A 19,415-nucleotide genomic window follows, 5' to 3' on the forward strand; every position below is an offset into this window, starting at 1 on the left:
GGGGAAGATAGAAAATAGACAAAATAAATAAGTAACATTTATAGGATATTAGATGGCATGAGTGCTATCTAAAAGTGGGAAGGAAGGAAAGGGGACATAAAGGATGGGGTGAGGGTTACAATTTAAAATATTATGGTCACTTCATATAGCTTTGCTCAGACATGATAAGGTAATTGAGATTGACCTGAAAGGGATGAGGCAATGATTGCTGGGTTTATTTGAAGGAAGAGTATTTTGGATGGAGGAAACAGCAGAAGCAAAGACTGGTATGTCAGAACAGAGCAAGGCCATGTAGCTAGAGCTAAGTGAACAAAGATCAAGATGAGGTCAGGATTGTGATGGATGCCATTTTAAAAATCAAGAAAAGAAAAAAAATAAATAAAGATGAGGTCAGGAGCTAATGGTAGTGCCAGATTGTATCGGGAGGACCTTGTAGGTCACTGTAAACACTTCAACTAGTACTTTAACCGCGAAGGATATTGTTGGAGGTTTTAGTAAGAGAAGTGACATGGTGTTTTAACGGTGTCACTCTGCCTGTTCTGTTGAGAATAATCTGGGAGATGGGAGAGAAGCAAGGTGGAAGCAGGGAGACCAGATGAGCTGACAAGCCAGGAAATTCCAGTGATGGTAGTGTGTAGTTGTAATTTTCTGGCTGTATTTTGAAGATTTAGTTCAGTATTCCCACATTTGTATGATTCTCTTCCCTCTCCACATTTTCTGGGGCTATTAGATTGTCAGATTTTTAATATTTGTTTCTTTTTCTAGCTCACTAAATAGCCTACCTGAGTTTTTTCTACCTGAGGCTATGCGCCGTTTTACTTCTCGTCTTCAGGAAGAATTGAATACTACTGACTTATACTCTTACAGGAAAGTTACTGACAATATTTCTTCCTGTATGGAGAACTTTAACTTGGGTAAGGCTGCACTTTTCTAGTCCTTTTTCTGGCTAACCCCTCTCATCACATCATAGTTTTTAAATGACATTAATTTTGGTCGTGAAACTCCTTACCAGTGTTCATTTTTTCCTCTACAGGTGGAGCAAGTGTTAATAATCTGCTTAAAAATGGTAAGTCCTATTATTTTATTTTGTTCCATGAGTTGATGGCTTGTATGAGTCATTTTGGAACTGGCTCTTTTAAGTTTCTTGGTAATAGGTAGAGCATTGTAGATAACTTAGGTACATCATGACCCTTTCTTTTAAATTTTTGTTTCCATATCATGATATCATTTTGGATAACAGTGATATAAAATATTTTATTTTATTGAAATTGAGCTTCACAGTTTTAAATTCTTATTTGTCATATTCTTTTTGTTTCAGTGCTACATTTTCTGCAGAAGAGTTTAATTGAAATCCTGGAAGAAAATAGGCAAGTGCTATATGTTGGCATTTGTGTGTGCACACTTGCAGTTGTACATTATCTTTGTACAAAGAAAAATTTAAAAGTCTCAGAATGTGATCTTTTCATCCCTTTTCATTAATATTATCACTTTTATATTTTTTTTGAGTTGGGGTCTTGCTGTGTCACCCAGGCTGTAGTGCAGTGGTGTGATCATAGCTCGCTGCAGCCTCAACCTCCTGGGCTCAAGTGTTTGTATCACCTCAGCCTCCCACGTAGCTCGGACTACAGGCATGCACCACCACACCCAGATAGTTTTTTATATTTTTTCGGAGACAGAGTCTCACTGTGTTGCCCAGGCTGGTCTTAAACTACTGGACCTAAGTAATGTGCCCGCTTTAGCTTCCCAAAGTGTTGAGATTACAGGCGTTAGTCACTATGCCCAGCCACTTTCTCCATTAATATTAGACCCAATTATTTAAAATTTTTTTAGAGGTTTGATATTTAATTTTAATAAATTCAAAGTTTTTATATTTGAACTTTATTAAAATATTTAAATGAAAAATTAAAAATTTAATAAATTGTTATGAGAATAAGTGAAAGAACTCTTTTCCTCACCTGAGTGTGTTCCTTTTTCATAACATCCTGTTTTATTTTGTGAGTGAGATATCCTCTGTTACTTCTCTGAGGATATATTCATGATAGTTTTTTTGTTTTTTATCATCTTTACATAGTCTCTGTTTCTTCCAAGTTGCTTTTTTTGTTTGCTGGTTTTGTTCAGTATATTTCTTATTAGAAGCTTTCCTCAGAAGTCTGGTGATCCTTGGCTGGGCAATTATGTATTTCTTTTTATCTATCTATCTATCTATATAAATTTTTTTTTTCTTTGTGGCAGGGTCTCATTCTGTTACCCAGGCTTGAGTACAGTGGTACGATCTTGGCTCACTGCATCTCTACCTCCCCGGTTTCAAGTGATATTCCCACCTCAGTCTCCCATGTAGCTGGGACTACAGGTGCCTGCCACCATGCTTGGCTAATTTTTTTTTTTTTTTTTTTTTTTGTAGGAATGAGGTCTCACTATAATGCCCAGGCTAGTCTTGAACTCATTGGCTCAAGTGATCCTCCCTCCTTGGCTCCCAAAGTGCTAGGATTATAGGTGTGAGCCACTGTGCCCAGCCAGGGTAGTCATGTTTAATAACGGGACACCGAGGATTGATTTGAATGTCTGTGCCTATTGAGTGGAGTTGACTGCAGGTTTTATTGTAGGCTAGTCTAGCTGAGCTCTTTCTTGGGGTAACTCTTCCTTGGGGAAACCTAAAGATGTCAGTACGTTTAAATCTTTTTGCTTAGGTACTGGATTTGCCATGGAAGAATCTTCCAAACCATTGTCTTAATATTCTGGTTGCTGAGTGAGGGAAGAAGGCTGAGGTCTCAGTATTTGGCGTGCATTGTGCATGTATTTACCTAATTCTCCTTTTTGTAATATGTTGCTGCCTTATCTGTGTGTGCTATCTTCCTTTCCAAACACCTGTTTTACCTTTTCTAAAGATAAACAAGTTGTCTGCTGGCTCGGAGGTATTCAGTCTTCTTGTCTTCAATCCTTTATTTACCTCCACATCAAGGAGTACCTAGTGCCAACAGTTTCTGAGCCATTTGGGACTATACATCAAATGGCTTCTGGGCTTGTTCCCTGGCTTAGTATCCACTTTTCTTGATTCTGCTGTCAGTTATCACTCATCCATCTGCTTTGCAGCTTCTGAAATACTATTGTTATTATCTTGTTGCATATTGGTGGCCTTTAAGAATTTATCTTTTTACGTTTTAAATCCCGTGAGTGTTGGTTTGAGGAGGTTCTGGGAGAGAGGAGAAATAATACCTGTACATCGTCTTTCACTCAAGGTAGCCTTTTGCCACAGCAGGAGCTCTTTGTCTCTTTTTCTCCTTTTTGGCTCTTCTTTTTATGCTCATCGTGTAAAGGTGGGTTCTGTCCTTTTTATTTTGTTCGTTTGAACTGCTTAATAACGTCCACTTTGGTGTCAGCCACCACCTATGTACTCAGGATTCCCAAATTTATTACTCCAAGTTAGATCTCTTTCCTGAGTGGTAGACTGATGGACATCAGTTGACAGTTGACTTGTGGACATCTCAGCTTGGATGTTTTACAGGTACCTCAAATTCAGTGCGTCCAAAAGAAAGGAAAATTTATTTTTTTTAAAAAGTCTTTTCCTGTAGCCCCAGGTAACCTCTATTCTACTTCCTGTCTTTTTGAATTTGCCTATTCTAGGTGATTCTTATGAATCATGTAGGATTTGTCCTTTTGTGTCAGGCTTATTTCATTTATTTTTCCTTTTTTTTTTTTTAATTGAGACAAGCTCTGGCTCTGTCACCCAAGCTGGAGTGCAGGATTTTGGCTCACTGCAACCTCTGCCTCCCAAGCCCAAGCGATCCTTCCACCTCAGCCTCTGGAGTAGCTGGGCCCACAGACGTCCGCCACTATGCCCTGTTTTTTATATTTTTGGTAGAAATATGGTTTTACCGTGTTGCCCTGGCTGGTTTCAAACTCTTAAGCGCAAGCAGTCCCCCTGCCCCAGTCCCCCAAAGTGCTGGGATTACAGGCGTGTTTTCGAGGGTCATCCACGTTTGTAGCATATATCAGAATTTCATTCCTTTTTGTGGCCGAATAATATCCCATTGTATGTGTAGACCACATGTTAATCCATCTGTCGATGGACAATTTGATCTGTTTCTACCTTTAGGCTATTGTGAATAATGCTGCTATAAACATTGATATACAAGTATATCTTTGAGTCTCTGCTTTTAGCTCTTTTGGGTATATACGTAGGAGTGGAATCATAAGATAATTCTATATTTAACTTTTTGAGGAACTACCAAGTTGTTTTTCCTAACTTTTGCCTTAATAGGATTATTCTGTGTTTTGCTGTGTTGAGAACTGAGAGGGAAGGACAGAAGCTGCGAGAGACCAGTCAGGAGGCTATGGCAGTAACCCAAGGGAGAGATGAGAGTGGCTCAGGCCAAGATGTAGCAGTGGAGTTGGTCTGATTCTAGATGTATTTTGAAGGTAGAACCAACAGGATTTTCTTATAGATGAGATGGAGAGGAGAGGTGGCAAGGATGATTACAATGTTTTTGTAGGATAAAGATGCAGCAGGTACAGCAGATTTGGAGTTGAAGATAAGTTCACTCATTTAGAGATGTCTGTTAGACATCCAAGTAAAAATATCAGGAAGTTAGATATACCAGAAAGGAATTAGACAGAGAGGTCTGGGTTAGAGATAAAAATTTGGGAATTATCAGCATGTAGATTATAATTTAAAGCTGATGAGCTAAAAGAGATCAGCAAGGGAGAGAATTAGATGGAGAAAAGAAGAGGAATAAAGACTGAGTCCTGGACATTCCTAACATAAAAAGATCAGGGAGAAGAGGATGAATTAGTGAAGGTATCCGAGAAGGAGTGCTGGTGAAGTAGGGGAAAATCTGCGAGAGCCTGGCATTTTAGAAGTCAGGGAGAGGCTGGGCATGGTTGTTCACGCCTGTAATCTCAGCACTTTGGGTGGGCGAGGCAGGTGGATCACTTGAGGTCAGGAGTTTGAGACCAGCCTGGCCAACATGGTGAAACCCCTGTCTCTACTAAAAATATAAAAATCAGCCGGGCATGATGGCTTGCTTGTAATCCCAGCTACTTGGGAGGATGAGGCAGGAGAATCGCTTGAACCCGGGAGGTGGAGGTTGCAGTGAGCCCAGATTGCACCACTGCACTCCAGCCTGGGTGACAGAGAGGGAGACTCCGTCTCAAAAAAAAAAAAAAAAAAAAAAGCCAGGGAGGGAAAATATATCAACGTTGAGAGAGTGTTCAAGTTTGTAAGTTATGTCATTTTTTTTTTTTTTTTTTTTTAAGATGGTGTCTTGCTCTCTCACCCAGGCTGGAGTGCAGTAGTGCCATCTCGGCTCACTGCAACCTCCACCTCTGGGGTTCAAGCGATTCTCCTGCCTCAGCCCCCTGAGTAGCTGGGATTACGGGCATGTGCCACCACACCTGGCTAATTTTTGTATTTTTACTAGAGACATGGTTTCGCCATGTTGGCCAAGCTGGTCCCAAACTCCAGACCTCAAATGATCTACCTGTCTCGGCCTACCAAAGTGCTGGGATTACAAGTGTGAGCCACTTCGCCAAGACTGAGTTCTGTCATTCATTCTTGATTTCTTATCTTTGCCCTAAAAGAAGTGAAGTTAGTTATTGGCTGAGAAAGAGGGACATGTAGATTAAGTTAACAGTGTTGAAAGTTTGCAATTAATGTCTACATAATTGGAATGTTTATAGGAATGGAAGAGAGAGGAATAAATTATCATAATTTAAAATTGATTTTGGGCCTTTGAGGAATGTATTTATTTTGCTGATAATTAGAAATGTTCACACTTTTGTTTGAATTTCCTTTTGTAATAATGTCTTTTCTTCTTTATAGAAAATGTGCCGGAAATCATATTATTCAAACACAGTTGATGAATGACTTACTGGTAGGCATTAGAGTTTCAATGATGTTAGTACAGAAAGTACAAGATTTCCAGGGAAATCTTTGGAAGACTTCCGATTCTCCCATATGGCAAAATATGTGTGGATTGCTGAATATTTTTACCAAGGTTTTAAGCGATGGTAAGTGTAACAAATTATATACAAATGATATATAATTGACAGTTAAAATTGAGTGTCAATCAGCTTTTCCTACTAATAGTGTGAAATGTGATACTTAGATGTGGAATGTGTCCTTACTCAGCCTCTCAAAAAATGGAGGGAGGCCCTGGACTACATGGTTTTTTTTTTTTTTTTTTCTTTTCTTTTTTTTTTTTTTTTGAGACCGAATCTCACTGTGCTGCCCAGGCTGGAGTGTAGTGGCGTGATGTTTATTCACTGCAACCTCTGCATGTTGGGTTTCACATCCCAGGTTCAAGCGATTCTCGTGCCTCCGCTTCTGAGTAGCTGGGATTATAGGAGGGTACCACCACACCTGACTAATTTTTTGTATTTGTAATAGAGAAAGGGTTTCGCCATGTTGGCCAGGCTGTTCTGGAACTCCTGGCCTCAAGTAATCTGCTTACCGTGGCCTCCCAAGGTGCTGGGATTACAGGTGTGAGCCACTGTGCCCCGCTTGGGTGACTGAGTTCTATTTCTTGCCTTGGAAGATAGGTTCAAGGGTGATCACTTTTTAATAATTTATTAAGCTGTAAATTTGTTTTCTGTCACTTTTTTGGAATCTGTGGTTTATTATTATAATAAGATTAACGAAAAAGTGACACCTAACACAAGTATTTATATAAAAAGTGGAATTATCCTTTCTCTCTTCACCTCCCATTCTATATGGTAATATATGTTTGAATGTAACTTAATTAAAAACATGCTAATGGGATCTCTTTAGAGCTCTTGTTAGTGAAAAACAATAACTGACTCTGGTTTTGCTAGGCTGATTGGAAAACAATAGCATCTCATTGTGTTTTTTTTTTTTTTTTTTTTGTCTGAGATGGAGTCTCTCTTTGTCGCTCACACTGGAGTGCAGTGGCGTGATCTTGGCTCACTGCAACCTCTGCCTCCCAGATTCAAGCGATTCTCTTGCCTCAGCCTCCCGAGTAGCTGGGATTACAGGCATGCACCACCACGCCTGGCTAATTTTTTTTTTGTATTTTTAGTATAGACGGGCTTTCACCATGTTGGCCAGGCTGGTCTGGAACTCCTGACCTCAGGTGATCTGCCCGCCTTGGCCTCCCAAAGTGACTCAGGTGTGAGCCACCGCGCCTGGCCTCATTGTTTGTGTTTTTAACCCTGGTAATGAAAGTCTTAGCTATATTTTGTCCGATTAGTATTTCTATTTTTCTTTTTGCCTGGGTTCTCAGGTATTAAAAGGAAAGGAAAGTAGTTAAAGTTACTTTTATTAAGACATAACTTACAGAAAACTTTTCAGAGATTATTTACTTTTTAAAAGAGGACTGTGTTAGTCTAAAAAAAAAGATTCTCTAACTAATGAAATGTAGAGAATACATGATTTTAATATGAGGTAACTTCGGCCGGGTGTGGTGGCTCATGCCTGTAATCCCAGCACTTTGGGAGGCCAAGGCGGGTGGATCACAAGGTCAGGAGATTGAGACCATTCTGGCCAACATGATGAAATCCCGTCTAAAATACTAAAAAACCAAAATACAAAAAAAAAACATTAGCTGGGCGTGGTGGCGTGCACCTGTAGTTCCAGCTACTCGGGACGCTGAGGCAGGGGAATCAGTTGAACCCGGGAGACAGAGGTTGCAGTGAGCCAAGATCATGCCACTGCACTCCAGCCTGGCAACAGAGCAAGCCTCCGTCTCAAAAAAAAAAAAAAAAAGAAGTAGCTTTTTTTCCGAAAAGTTGATGGCACCTAATCAGTACTATTCTTTTCCAGCATTTTAAAGCTTCATAATCAGTAAAGTGTTTAGCTGCAAGTAACTGAAAACCAAACCTCCTTTCCCACATAACAAGTTCAGAGGCAGGTCATCCAGAACTGGTATAGGCAGTGTACGACCCACACATTTTCTGCTTTTCTGCTGTGCCATCTTCAGCAGGTTGGTTTTCACCCACGTTTGTTGCCTCGTGGTTGCCATATGACTGCTGTAGCTCCAGATGTGTCTTTATTCAAGGCAGGGAGAAGGAAGGCCAGTTGCATCTTTACTTTTAATCAGGATACTCAAGTGACTGGCTTACATCCAACTGGCCTGAACCCTCTTATATGCCTACCTTTAGTTGCAAAGAAGATTGAAGAAGCAAGTATCCTGCTTTTGGCTGGGCATGTGGCTTCCCCAATCAAAGTCACAGTTTTGTTATCAGTGATGAAGGGCAGAGTGGATATTTAGTACCTAGTTTATGATGTCATAAAGAAGTGTTACTTCTTTCCCCAGGTTGAACAACTCACCATGGTATTAGAGGCTAATAGAGATAAAACAAAAAGAAGATACCAAGTCAAAACTGTTTGGTTGCTATGGGTACAGTGTCAGTGCTAGCAAAGTTTGTAATTAGCACTTACCTACATTCTTTATACAAGCCCTGAAATCTCTTTTTGAAAAAGTCTATGTATATACATACATTCTTTAAACAAGCTCTGAAATCTCTCTTTGAAAAAGTCTATGTATATATGTACATTCTTTATACAAGCCCTGAAATCTCTTTTTGAAAAAGTCTGTGTATATGGTGATTGGGATACAGAGGCATTGGTGGAGGGGAGGGGACAGGTGGTGTTGCTATTAGGTGTTCTGGGAAGCAATAGTTGGCGAGGAAGAAAGTGTATGTTAGAGGAGAGAGGAAGGAATCACGTTTATTGAGTATCTATATGCTGGGCTTAAAAGCCTTTATATTCAGCCAGGCACAGTGGCTCATGCCTGTAATCCCAACACTTTGGGAGGCCGAGACAGGCGGATCACAAGGTCAAGAGATCGAGACCATCATGGCCAACGTGGTGAAACCCCATCTCTACTAAAGATACAAAAATTAGCTGGGTGTGGTGGCACGCGCCTGTAGTCCCAGCTACTTGGGAGGCTGAGGCAGGAGAATCGCCTAAACCCAGGAGGTAGAGGTTGCAGTGAGCTGAGGTCACGCTACTACACTCCAGCCTGGCGACAGAGTGAGACTCCTTCTAAAAAGCATTTATGTTCATTATTCATCTAAACCTGACACTGCCTCAGTTAAGAGTTATCCCATTTTACCGAAGAGAAAAGAGAGTCTGTGGGATGTTAAATAACTTAGGTAAGACCTATTCACCCAGGAAGTGGTCAGACTAGAAATTGTACCCAGGCCTATCTGGCTGCTCAGCATCTGCTCTTTCCACTCTACCAGAATATTCATTATTTAACACAAGCTTCTCTCCTTTCTTGCCAAATAGATGATCTATTACAGACTGTACAGAGCACATCTGGATTAGCTATTATTCTTTTTATTAAGGCTATGTTTCACCCGTCTGAAAAGATTCCTCATTTGGTAAGTGCATCTCCTTTTTAGAATTGTACTTTATTGAGAGTTAGGGTATGTTTAAAAAATATTTTTGGCTTGGTGCAGTGGCTCACACTTATAATCCCAACACTTTGGGAGGCCAGGGCAGGAGGGTCACTTGAGGCCAGGAGTTTGAGATTAGCCTGGGGAGTTTAGCTAGACCTTGTCTCTACAAAAAAAAAAAAAAGAAAATTTGCTGGGTATGGTGGTGCACAGCTGTAGTCCCAGCTCTTTGAGAGGTTGAGGTAGGAGGATCGCTTGAGCCTAGGAGTTTAAGGCTGCAGTGAGATAAGATTGCACCAGTCTGGGCAACAGAGTGAGACCTTGTCTCTTAAAAAAAAAAAAAAATTAAAAATATTTTTAAAGAAGTGAATTAAAATAATTTTTTTTGCATTGTCTGGTTCCTTCTGATGACCTTTTTCTCTTATAATAAGAGACAATTCCAAAAATTCAGATAAAGCAACAATAACAAAAAGACAATAACAGTCACCTGTAAGTCCATCTCACAAAGGTAATCACTATAAACATTTTTGATGTACATTCTTTTAGTTTCTTTTTAGTGCTGTTTGTTCAGTGTCATCTCTCATTAGTATCTTAAAAGGTATTTTTAATGTTAAAATTATGCATATTAATGTATAGATATATACAGAGTAATAACTTTTCTGATAAATGTGTTCTTTATTGAGAATAACCCAAATCATGTGCTTTAGACAGGAAGCGTGCTAGATAGAGTCAATTGTTCAGTAAATTTGCTTCTTACAGAAAGTATAATTTGATAAGTTAGGCCACAATCCTTGTATTTTTTACTAGTAGATTTCTTTTTTTGCTTGCTATATTGTATGGAAACTTATTTTATCTTTTTACCTGACCTTAGAAAAATATGTGTGCATTATTTTATGAGATCACACAAAGTAATTATCTTTGGATAAGTCGAAGATGTTTATTTCTCAAATCACCTCTAAAAGCATTTGTTTAAAAAAAAACATACATACCAAAAAAAAAGCGGTTGTTAAGCTTATCCACCTGCAGGTGGCGATGTGTTGTGCTCTGCCAATACATTCCAACCAGCAAAATCATTCTCGTACTTTATGTAATTTTTTTCCTTTAATACTAATACAATAATCATGACATTTGTGGGTATTTTATCTTTGGATTTAGTCATTTTTCCTAGGAGTTTTCAGGGGAAAGAGATGTTTGGGTTTGTATTTTGAAATATCTCTGAAAAGTTTTAAAAGCTTTATGTGTATTAGCTCTGCTATATTTTTCCAGATTAGCAGTGTGCTGCTTCATTCAGTGGACTGCACCAGTGTCCCCGAGTGGTTTATGAGCAGCTGCAGGAGCCTCTGTTGTGGTGACATCTCTCAGTCAGCTGTCTTATTCCTCTGTCAGGGGACACTTGCCATGTTGGACTGGCAGAACGGGAGCATGGGTCGGAGTGGGGAGGCCCTGCTCTTGGATACTGCACATGTTTTGTTCACCTTGAGTTCACAGTGAGTTTTGATGCTATCGTCTCATATTTTGTTTCACTTGTAAGACATTTAGAAGATGCAGTCAAAAAGCTGGAGTGGCTTGTGCCTCTAATCCCAGCTACCCTCCCAGTAGGCTGAGGCAAGAGGATCACTTGAGGCCAGGAGTTCAAAACCAGCCTTGGTGACATAGTGAGACCATGTCTGTACAAAACTTTTAAAACTTAGCTGGGTGTGGTGGCATGCGCCTGTAGTCTCAGCTGTGTGGGAGGCTGAGGTGAGAACATTGCTTGAGCCCAGGAGGCCGAGGATGCAGTGAGATATGATTGTGCCACTGCACTCAAGCCTGGGCGACACAGTGAGATCCTGTCTCAAAAAAATAAATAAATAAAATTATTGCTGCAGGTTAGCCTGTAAAGAACATTTCTAAAATTAATTTTTAACATTTTCAATGTTATCGTTTTTAAAAACTATAAAAATTTTTATATGTATAGTATTTTAGAATTTATAAAGAACTTCAACATAGGTAATCTAATGTGATCCTCAAATGGCTACTATATAGGATAAGAAATCTAATTTGTTGAATGGGCAAAGGGAGGCTTAGAAAAGTAAATGCTTACCTGAGACCATATTGCTAATAAGAACCTGAAACAGCAATCTTAGAAGGTCTTCTGACTTCATGGGGCTGTATTTTGTATTTTTGTGGTGTTTTTGCCATAATGGCTGAAAGTGATCATGTATATGAAATGTCGAAATATATATACAGCTTGATAATACTGAACATATGAATAAAGGAGGAAAACTAAAATAATTTTTTACATATTTGAGCTATATTATGCAATTCATAAATTTGAAGTGTACAATTCAGTTTATTAGTTTATTCACAGAGTTGTACAACCACCAGCATTTCTAAAATTAATTTTTAATATTCTCTTTGCTATATTTTTTCTTTAAAAATTTTTTTCCTAAAATTTGTTTTTAGCATCATTTTTTAAAACTATAAAAGTTTCTACATGTATAGTGCTTTAGAATTTATGAAGCACTTTAACATAGGTAATCTAAAGTGATCCTCACAAGTCTGATAAACCATCAACATTTCTGAAATGAAGTTTTAACATCTTAAAAGTTAATTCAAACAGCTTTAGAATATTTTTATCACAGAGAAGCCCCATTCCCCCAACCATCTCCAACACTTGGCTTTCCTTATCTTTTAAATTACATGTGTAGGCCGGGCATGGTGGCTCAAGCCTGTAATCCCAAGCTTGCAGATCTCAGGCAGGTGGATCACTTGAGGTCAGGAGTTCAAGACCAGCCTGGTCAACATGGTGAAACCCTGTCTCTACTAAAAATACAAAAAATTAGCCAGGTATGGTGGCATGCGCCTGTAATCCCAGCTACTGAGGAGGCTGAGGCAGGAGAATCGCTTGAACCTGGGAGGCAGGGGTTGCAGTGAGCCGAGATCGCACCACTGCACTCCAGCCTGGGTGACAGCAAGACCCTGTCTCAAATAAACAAATAAATAAATAACTTGTGTAAACATCACAGTCAAGATAGTGAATATTTCCATCATCTCCCAAATTTCCCTATGTCCCTTCCTGGACTATTATTATTTTTGAGACAAAGTCTCGCTTTGTCACCCGGGCTGGAGTGTAGTGGCATGAGCACAGCTCATTGCAGTCTTACTCCTGAGCTCAAGCAATCCTCCCACCTCAGCTTCCCAAGTAGCTGGGACTGCAGGTGTGTGTCACCACAGCCAGCTAAATTTTTAAATTTTTTATAGAGATGGGGTTTCACTATATTGCCTAGGCTGATCTTGAACTCCTTTCTGGATTATTTTTTACAAGGTAAAAAGATTCATATACAAATTTGATATCTGTTTTGGCTTTACTTGTAGTTTTTTGTTCTTGTAAATTTAATAATTGAAATTTGTGCTCATTCTTTGTATTTAATATTTTTAAAGTCTAAATTGTTATAAAATGAAATTTCTTTTACTAATCAGTTTACAATAATGGCTCATGGCTCATTTTTCTTCAGGATTAAAGAGCCAACGCTGGAAATGTTTCTGTCTAGAATCTTAGCATCCTGGACTAATTCAGCCATACAAGTCCTTGAATCAAGTTCCCCGAGCCTAACGGACAGCCTGAATGGGAATTCAAGTATAGTTGGGAGACTTTTGGAATATGTCTATACCCATTGGGAACATCCATTGGATGCTCTGAGACACCAAACCAAAATCATGTTCAAAAACCTTCTCCAAATGCACCGGCTCACTGTGGAAGGTGCAGATTTCGTCCCTGATCCTTTCTTTGTGGAATTGACTGAGAGTCTTCTACGATTGGAATGGCATATTAAAGGAAAGTACACGTGCCTTGGTTGTTTGGTAGAGTGCATAGGAGTTGAACATATTTTGGCTATAGATAAAACTATTCCATCTCAAATCTTAGAGGTGATGGGAGACCAGTCATTGGTACCTTATGCAAGTGACCTCTTGGAAACCATGTTTAGAAATCATAAGAGTCATTTGAAATCCCAGACTGCTGAGAGTTCTTGGATTGACCAGTGGCATGAGACTTGGGTTTCTCCTCTCCTTTTTATATTGTGTGAAGGAAACTTGGATCAAAAATCTTACGTGATTGATTATTACTTGCCAAAATTATTAAGTTACAGCCCTGAAAGCTTACAGTACATGGTAAAGATTCTTCAGACTTCTATTGATGCTAAAACTGGTAAGAAAAATGCATTTTTGTTTTAGTAGTTTCTAATTATGATGCTTAAATGTAGGTAGCTATGCAGATACTAATCATATTCAAATTTAAATATCACTTCTATAAATAGTAAAGGAAGAGATTAATGATAGATGTTTCAGTTTGAAACGAATGTTCCTATATATAGCTGAATGGAGTTTTTTGGCTGAAGTCATTTCTACAAGCTAAAGAATAATTCCACTTAAAATGATAAACTCTCCTGTATTACAAGGTTTTAATTCATTTTTTCAAGTTCTGAATTTATTTTGTTGTATCACTGAAATAAAAGTTTGTGTGTCTTATATACTGTGCTTATTCAAGTCATTGAGACAATAATTAAAAATTGTGTTAGGCAAGGTTAAAGACAGGTAACTTGACAGTAGCAAGTTTTTTTCTCTGGGGAAGTGACAAAATTCAGAGGCATGATCTCAAGAAATAGCCATCTATAGTTATTTAGAATAGGGGTAAACATCCCATTGAAACTCACAAACCCTACAGGAATCACTGCATTCAAGCATAATTCAGGATGTGTAAAGTGATGATCATGACACATCATATAAATCTTAAAATTATTACATTCTGTTTAACAAAGCAAGAATGTAGTATCGTACAGCATAATTTTAAGAAATATTTTCAACTAAAATTGTTAAAAACTTTCAGTACTTCAAAGAGTAACCATGAGGTAGCAGGAAAATTTGATTCCTGTATGCAAAAATAAGCCATTATTTGTAATTTTTGACAACAATTGTTCTTGAGTTTTTGAAAAGCCATCTGAAATTCAGGATTCAAGAATCTGTTCTGAAGTAAGGTTGTCTTTATTTTTATATCAAGCTGCCCTGTCTTCTTGGTAATGGCTGACGTCCTAGCCTCTGAAACCAGCAGGCTCTTTGTGTTCCTTTTTTAATCTTTACTAGTGAGAAACAGCCACTCTAAAATATGCAGAGAGGTTCAGTGTTTACTTTTAGAGAAGTAATAGTCTGTAGCCACTATGTGCTTATTTCTCCACCTGATTTTATTTCCTGATTTGCTTCCTGATTCCCTTTCTAGGTGTTAGGGAAAAAGCAAAAATGTTAGCAGGTAAATAATGATTTGTTTATGTTAACGATAAGAGAATTATGCTTACTTGAAATGATTGACAAAAGGGCAAATCATATTAAATAATGATTATTTTAGAATAGGAACTTTAATTTGTGTTAGAAATGAGTTTAAAATGTGATTTTTATTTATTGAAATAAAATGTTAATTGGAAACATGAAAATTAGCAGCTGATAATTATAGTAGTCATTGCATAATACAGTAATGGTCTTTGTTATTGTGCTTTCAGGACAAGAGCAATCTTTCCCATCCTTAGGGTCTTGTAATAGCAGGGGGGCTCTGGGAGCTTTGATGGCATGTCTGCGAATAGCTAGAGCTCATGGACATCTTCAGTCTGCAACTGATACCTGGGAGAACCTCGTGTCTGATGCAAGAATAAAGCAAGGCTTAATTCATCAGCATTGCCAAGTAAGTAAAGAAAATTACCTGGATTTGTACATGCAGTAGATCCCTTTCATGTAGCAGTTCAATATAGAGGCCCCTACATTGTATCCTGCACTGTTTTAGGGAGTTCATAAAGAGAATGAGTAGAAACCCTAGTCTCCCAACTAAACTTTCAGTAGGCCCTTTCTTCAAGCTACTGAAAGTTTAGTTGAGGATGTAAGAAAACTTACCTAAAACAACTGGAAGCTCTTAGAACTGACAATACAGATACAAGCATGCCATCATGTGCCCTTAAATACATAAGGACTCGCTTGGAAGGCTCAGAAGAGACTGATCAGAGCAGGTGGTGCTTGATTAGGAAAGTGATAGATATGATTAGAAAAGAGGAAGCCTTGGAGCAGCATACAAAATGGAGGGACCCAAATGAGCAAGGTCTGGAGGATGATTAAGAACATTGCTTATCAGGGGTGGAGTGTTTTGGACATTTTTTGGAAAGGCCTAATGCTAGGCTAAAGGCTTAGTTGGTTCCCAGGCACCAGCTGGTTTTACTAAGCTAAACCAAAGCTACTCTCTTTTCAGCAAGGAGTTACATTAGTGGAAACGTGAGTTTCCAGAGTGGGAGCAGAAAGAAACCAGGAAACCAGTTAGAAGTGTCTGGCAGTAATTTAAGAGTGAGGTGATGGGGTAAAAGGGGTCACTGGAAAAAAAGAAAAAGGAATGAAGCTGAGCATTACCACGGAATAAAAATCTTTAAGATTGTTGCATTTTATAAATCCCCAATTTACATGTTTAATAAAAGAATTGTATAGGAAATAACCCTAGGATCTTTGAGATTAGGAAACCTTTCTGAGGTACCTATTGGTGAACTGAAGTTTACTTTTTTCCTTTTGTAGCCTATGTAAGTAAACAATTCAAGTGATTTAGGCTTTGCTTATTTCTTGGAAAATTAACATTTTATTGCTTGATGTTTTTTAGGTAAGGATAGATACATTAGGCTTGCTTTGTGAAAGTAATCGGAGCACAGAAATTGTTTCCATGGAAGAAATGCAGTGGATTCAGTTCTTTATTACATACAATCTTAACAGCCAGTCTCCAGGAGTGCGGCAACAGATCTGTTCTCTTCTTAAAAAGGTAGAATTTCCCATCAGAAGGCATAGGGAAGTGGTGAACTTTGTTTGGGAAATTGTTTTTAAAAAGAGCCCAGATTTTGGGAGCGTGTGGGAATGGTCATGGAATTGGGCTACCACATCTGTTCATGACGGCCCTTCTGTGACCTGTTCTCTCATTCCGTAAAGCTTACATTTGGGATTAAAATCCAGAGTGAAAAGCACACACCCCTCCCCCCACCATCTTTTTTCAGGAGTTCAGAATCAGCCTGGGCAACACAGTCAAACCCCATCTCTACTAAAATACAAAAAAATTAGCCGGTTGTGGCAGTGTGTGCCTGTAGTCCTAGCTACTTGGGAGGCTGAAGCAGGAGAATTGCTTGAACCTAGGAGCGGAGGTTGCAGTGAGCCGAGATTGTACCACTGCACTCCAGCCTGGGCAACAGAGTGAGACTCGGTCTCCAAAAAAAAAAAAAAAAAAAAAATAGTCTTGCTCTGTCAGCCAGGCTGGAGTGCAGTGGTGTGATCATAGCTCACTGTACCCTCAACCTCCCAGGCTCAAGTGATTCTTCCTCCCCAGCCTCTGAAGTAGCTGGGATGACAGGGGCACACCACCATGCCTGACTAATATTTAATTTTTTTTTAGAGATAGTGTCTTGCTCTGTTGCCCAGGCTGGTCTTAAACTCCTGGACTCTAGTGGTCCTGCCACCTCAGCCTCCCAAAGTGTTGTGGTTACAGGCATGAGCCACCACACATGGCCAAAAGGCCTTTCATTTTGGTGTAGTAAATCAACCTTGGGCTCTTTTTTGTAAAGAAAAAATCTAATGCTGGAGTTAAGGTAGTTTTAAGAAAACTTGGTAACAGCATTTTTATAGTTTAAGCACCTCAAAAAATGATCATTATCAAATAATCTAACTTGAATTAATTGCACAACACATTTATGGGGTGAAGAATTGGTAAAGTAGGGAATGACTAAATCATCTTCAGGTTTGTGCCAACTTAAAGGAAATAGAATTGCGGTTTAATGACAGTATTCTGCTTTGCAATAATACTTTGTTTTTGGTATAAAAATTATTTTCTGTCAAAAAGAAACATTATAAAATATTAAGAGCTTAAAAATCTGTACTCTCCTTGCCTGAAGTTTTATTCTAAAGAATTTGCCTCTCAGGCTGACATTTAAATTTAATGTGTGGCTCACCTCTGCTTCATTTCCTTTGTTTCAAAAGTTGTTTTGTAGGATACAGGAAAGTTCTCAGGTACTTTATAAATTGGAGCAGAGTAAATCCAAACGTGAACCAGAGAATGAGTTAACCAAACAGCACCCTTCTGTTTCTTTACAGCAGTATAAGGTAGGTGATATATTTCTAAACATGAGAGTTTTTTTTTTAAATTAAAAAGTATTATGAATAAGCATTAAAGGGAAATAAATGGAAGTCTCTTGGTAAATTGTGTTTCTGTGTTTTTTTTCCTTCAAGCTGAGTATTACCTATTTCTGGTGCTTTGGTACTCTACTTGATGTAGCCTGGGTTATGGAACCAATGCTGTACCGGAGGACTGTTACAGAATGACGTTAGTGGGCTAACCTCAATCACTTTCAGCTTATGTGGGCCAGATGAATTTAGTACTTTTAACAGAAGGGTAATTGACAGTACTGAACTCTGTCCCTCTCCAGGGCAGAAGACTGCTGTTGCTGGGCCTGTTTTCTCTTTAGTTTGAGATGACTTACAGAGGCTTGATATTAATGACTCTTGGCCCATGGTCCAGCTGTGGAGGGAGCTTGCTGTCTGTGTCACATTGGAGTGAGCTTGAAGAGTAGGGCTGGATTTTAGGGCACTGTGTTAATCAAATGGATGGAAACCTGGGCGCAGCAGCTGCTCCAGTCTGGGCCAGGGCTTAGCTTGACAATCTTGAATTTCTTTTCAGCAGAACAGATTGAGCTTTTCACTGTTCTTCCCCCAAATCTAGCCTTTGAGAAGCAGACCCTTTTTTTTCTCCTCAGGCCCAGACAGAAGACAGAGCTTACCTATTTATTTTAAGAAAGAGGTAGATTGATAGATTAATGATACGTTTGAACTATGACATGCTCACTACTTACTCTAAACATTATTATGGATGCCCTTGGTTTTTAATTTTGTATTTAAAAGATAAAAAGCCTTCAAACAAAGAGTATTTGTATACAAAGGGTAAAATTAGCTTCGACCTTTTAAAATCTCAATGACGAAGATTGGGAAGTCACAACCTGAACTTTAAAGACATAGGTTTACTCCTGATTCTGCCACTTATTAGTTGGCTGACTTGAGTCTCGTCAACTATAAGCAGAATTAGTAACCTTTCTCAAAAGATTGATTTGAGGATTAAATGAAAAAGCTCTTTGTAGACTATATATCTCTCCAGTTGATCTTAGCTAAAAGGCCGAGAAGTGATGTAAACTATATATCTCTCTACAAAGCCTTGCTGGGAGTCATTAAAAGCGACTAGTGGTGGCTCATGCCTATAATCTCAGCACTTTGGGAGGTTGAGGCAGGAGGATCACTTGAGTCCAGGACTTCAAGACTAGCCTGGGCAACATAGCAAGACCCCATCTCTATTAAAAGAAAAAGCCAACCCTGAGACGGGCGTGGTGGTGTGCACCTGTGTTCCCAGATACTCTGGAGGCTTAGGGTTGAAGGTTGCTGGAGTCTAGGAGGTGAGGGCTGTGGTGAGCCTTAATTGTACCACTGCACTCCATCCTGAGCAACAGAGCAGCGAGACCCTGCTTCAAAAAAATTATTAAATAAAATTTTAAAAAGTGACTAGAATATATATTGAAGCTCCCAGTGTGTGTGTAGTTAAAAAAATTTTTTTTAAATTAATTAATTCTTTGTAGATGTAGGTTCTTGCTGTGTTACCCAGGCTGGTTTCAAAATCCTGGCCTCAAATGATTCCCCCACCTCCACCTCCCAAAGTGGTGGGATTACAGGCATGACATACTACCTATTCTAAACATTATTATGGATCATTGTGGATATTATGCCCAGCCTAGTTATTTTGTAGTTTCTCTTAGATCATTGGTAGATTTAACAATGCATATCTCGTTTGCTTTCTTTTTGCAAGGGGTAAAATGACATTTGTGAAAACTCAGGTACTTGGAAACACAAAAGCTGTTTTTTGGATTGAGATTGTGAATTTTCATGTATGCATGGTTTCTTGGTCTGTGTTATAGGTATGCATGTTTTGAAAACTAGTCCTTTGAGTCTTAATCTGAGTCAGTCTCATGGTTGTGGTA

At 38.8% G+C, this 19,415-nt stretch overlaps 1 protein-coding gene across 4 annotated transcripts in view; it reads left to right on the plus strand.

Moving 5' to 3' along the window:
• The window catches only part of THADA (THADA armadillo repeat containing), a 362,591-nt gene that overhangs the window by 8,313 nt on the left and 334,863 nt on the right, over positions 1-19,415 (plus strand). For all 4 annotated transcript variants that reach the window (XM_003809126.5, XM_055108026.3, XM_003809127.7 and 1 more), the window contains 10 exons: positions 766-914; positions 1,034-1,066; positions 1,319-1,367; positions 5,819-6,006; positions 9,248-9,342; positions 10,624-10,844; positions 12,855-13,546; positions 14,889-15,067; positions 16,019-16,174; positions 17,377-17,499. In XM_003809126.5, the coding sequence (XP_003809174.3) occupies positions 766-914; positions 1,034-1,066; positions 1,319-1,367; positions 5,819-6,006; positions 9,248-9,342; positions 10,624-10,844; positions 12,855-13,546; positions 14,889-15,067; positions 16,019-16,174; positions 17,377-17,499 (1,885 nt within the window). The remainder of the gene's footprint in view (positions 1-765; positions 915-1,033; positions 1,067-1,318; positions 1,368-5,818; positions 6,007-9,247; positions 9,343-10,623; positions 10,845-12,854; positions 13,547-14,888; positions 15,068-16,018; positions 16,175-17,376; positions 17,500-19,415) is intronic.

Source organism: Pan paniscus, chromosome 12 (assembly GCF_029289425.2).
Source record: "Pan paniscus chromosome 12, NHGRI_mPanPan1-v2.0_pri, whole genome shotgun sequence".
NCBI lineage: Eukaryota > Metazoa > Chordata > Mammalia > Primates > Hominidae > Pan > Pan paniscus.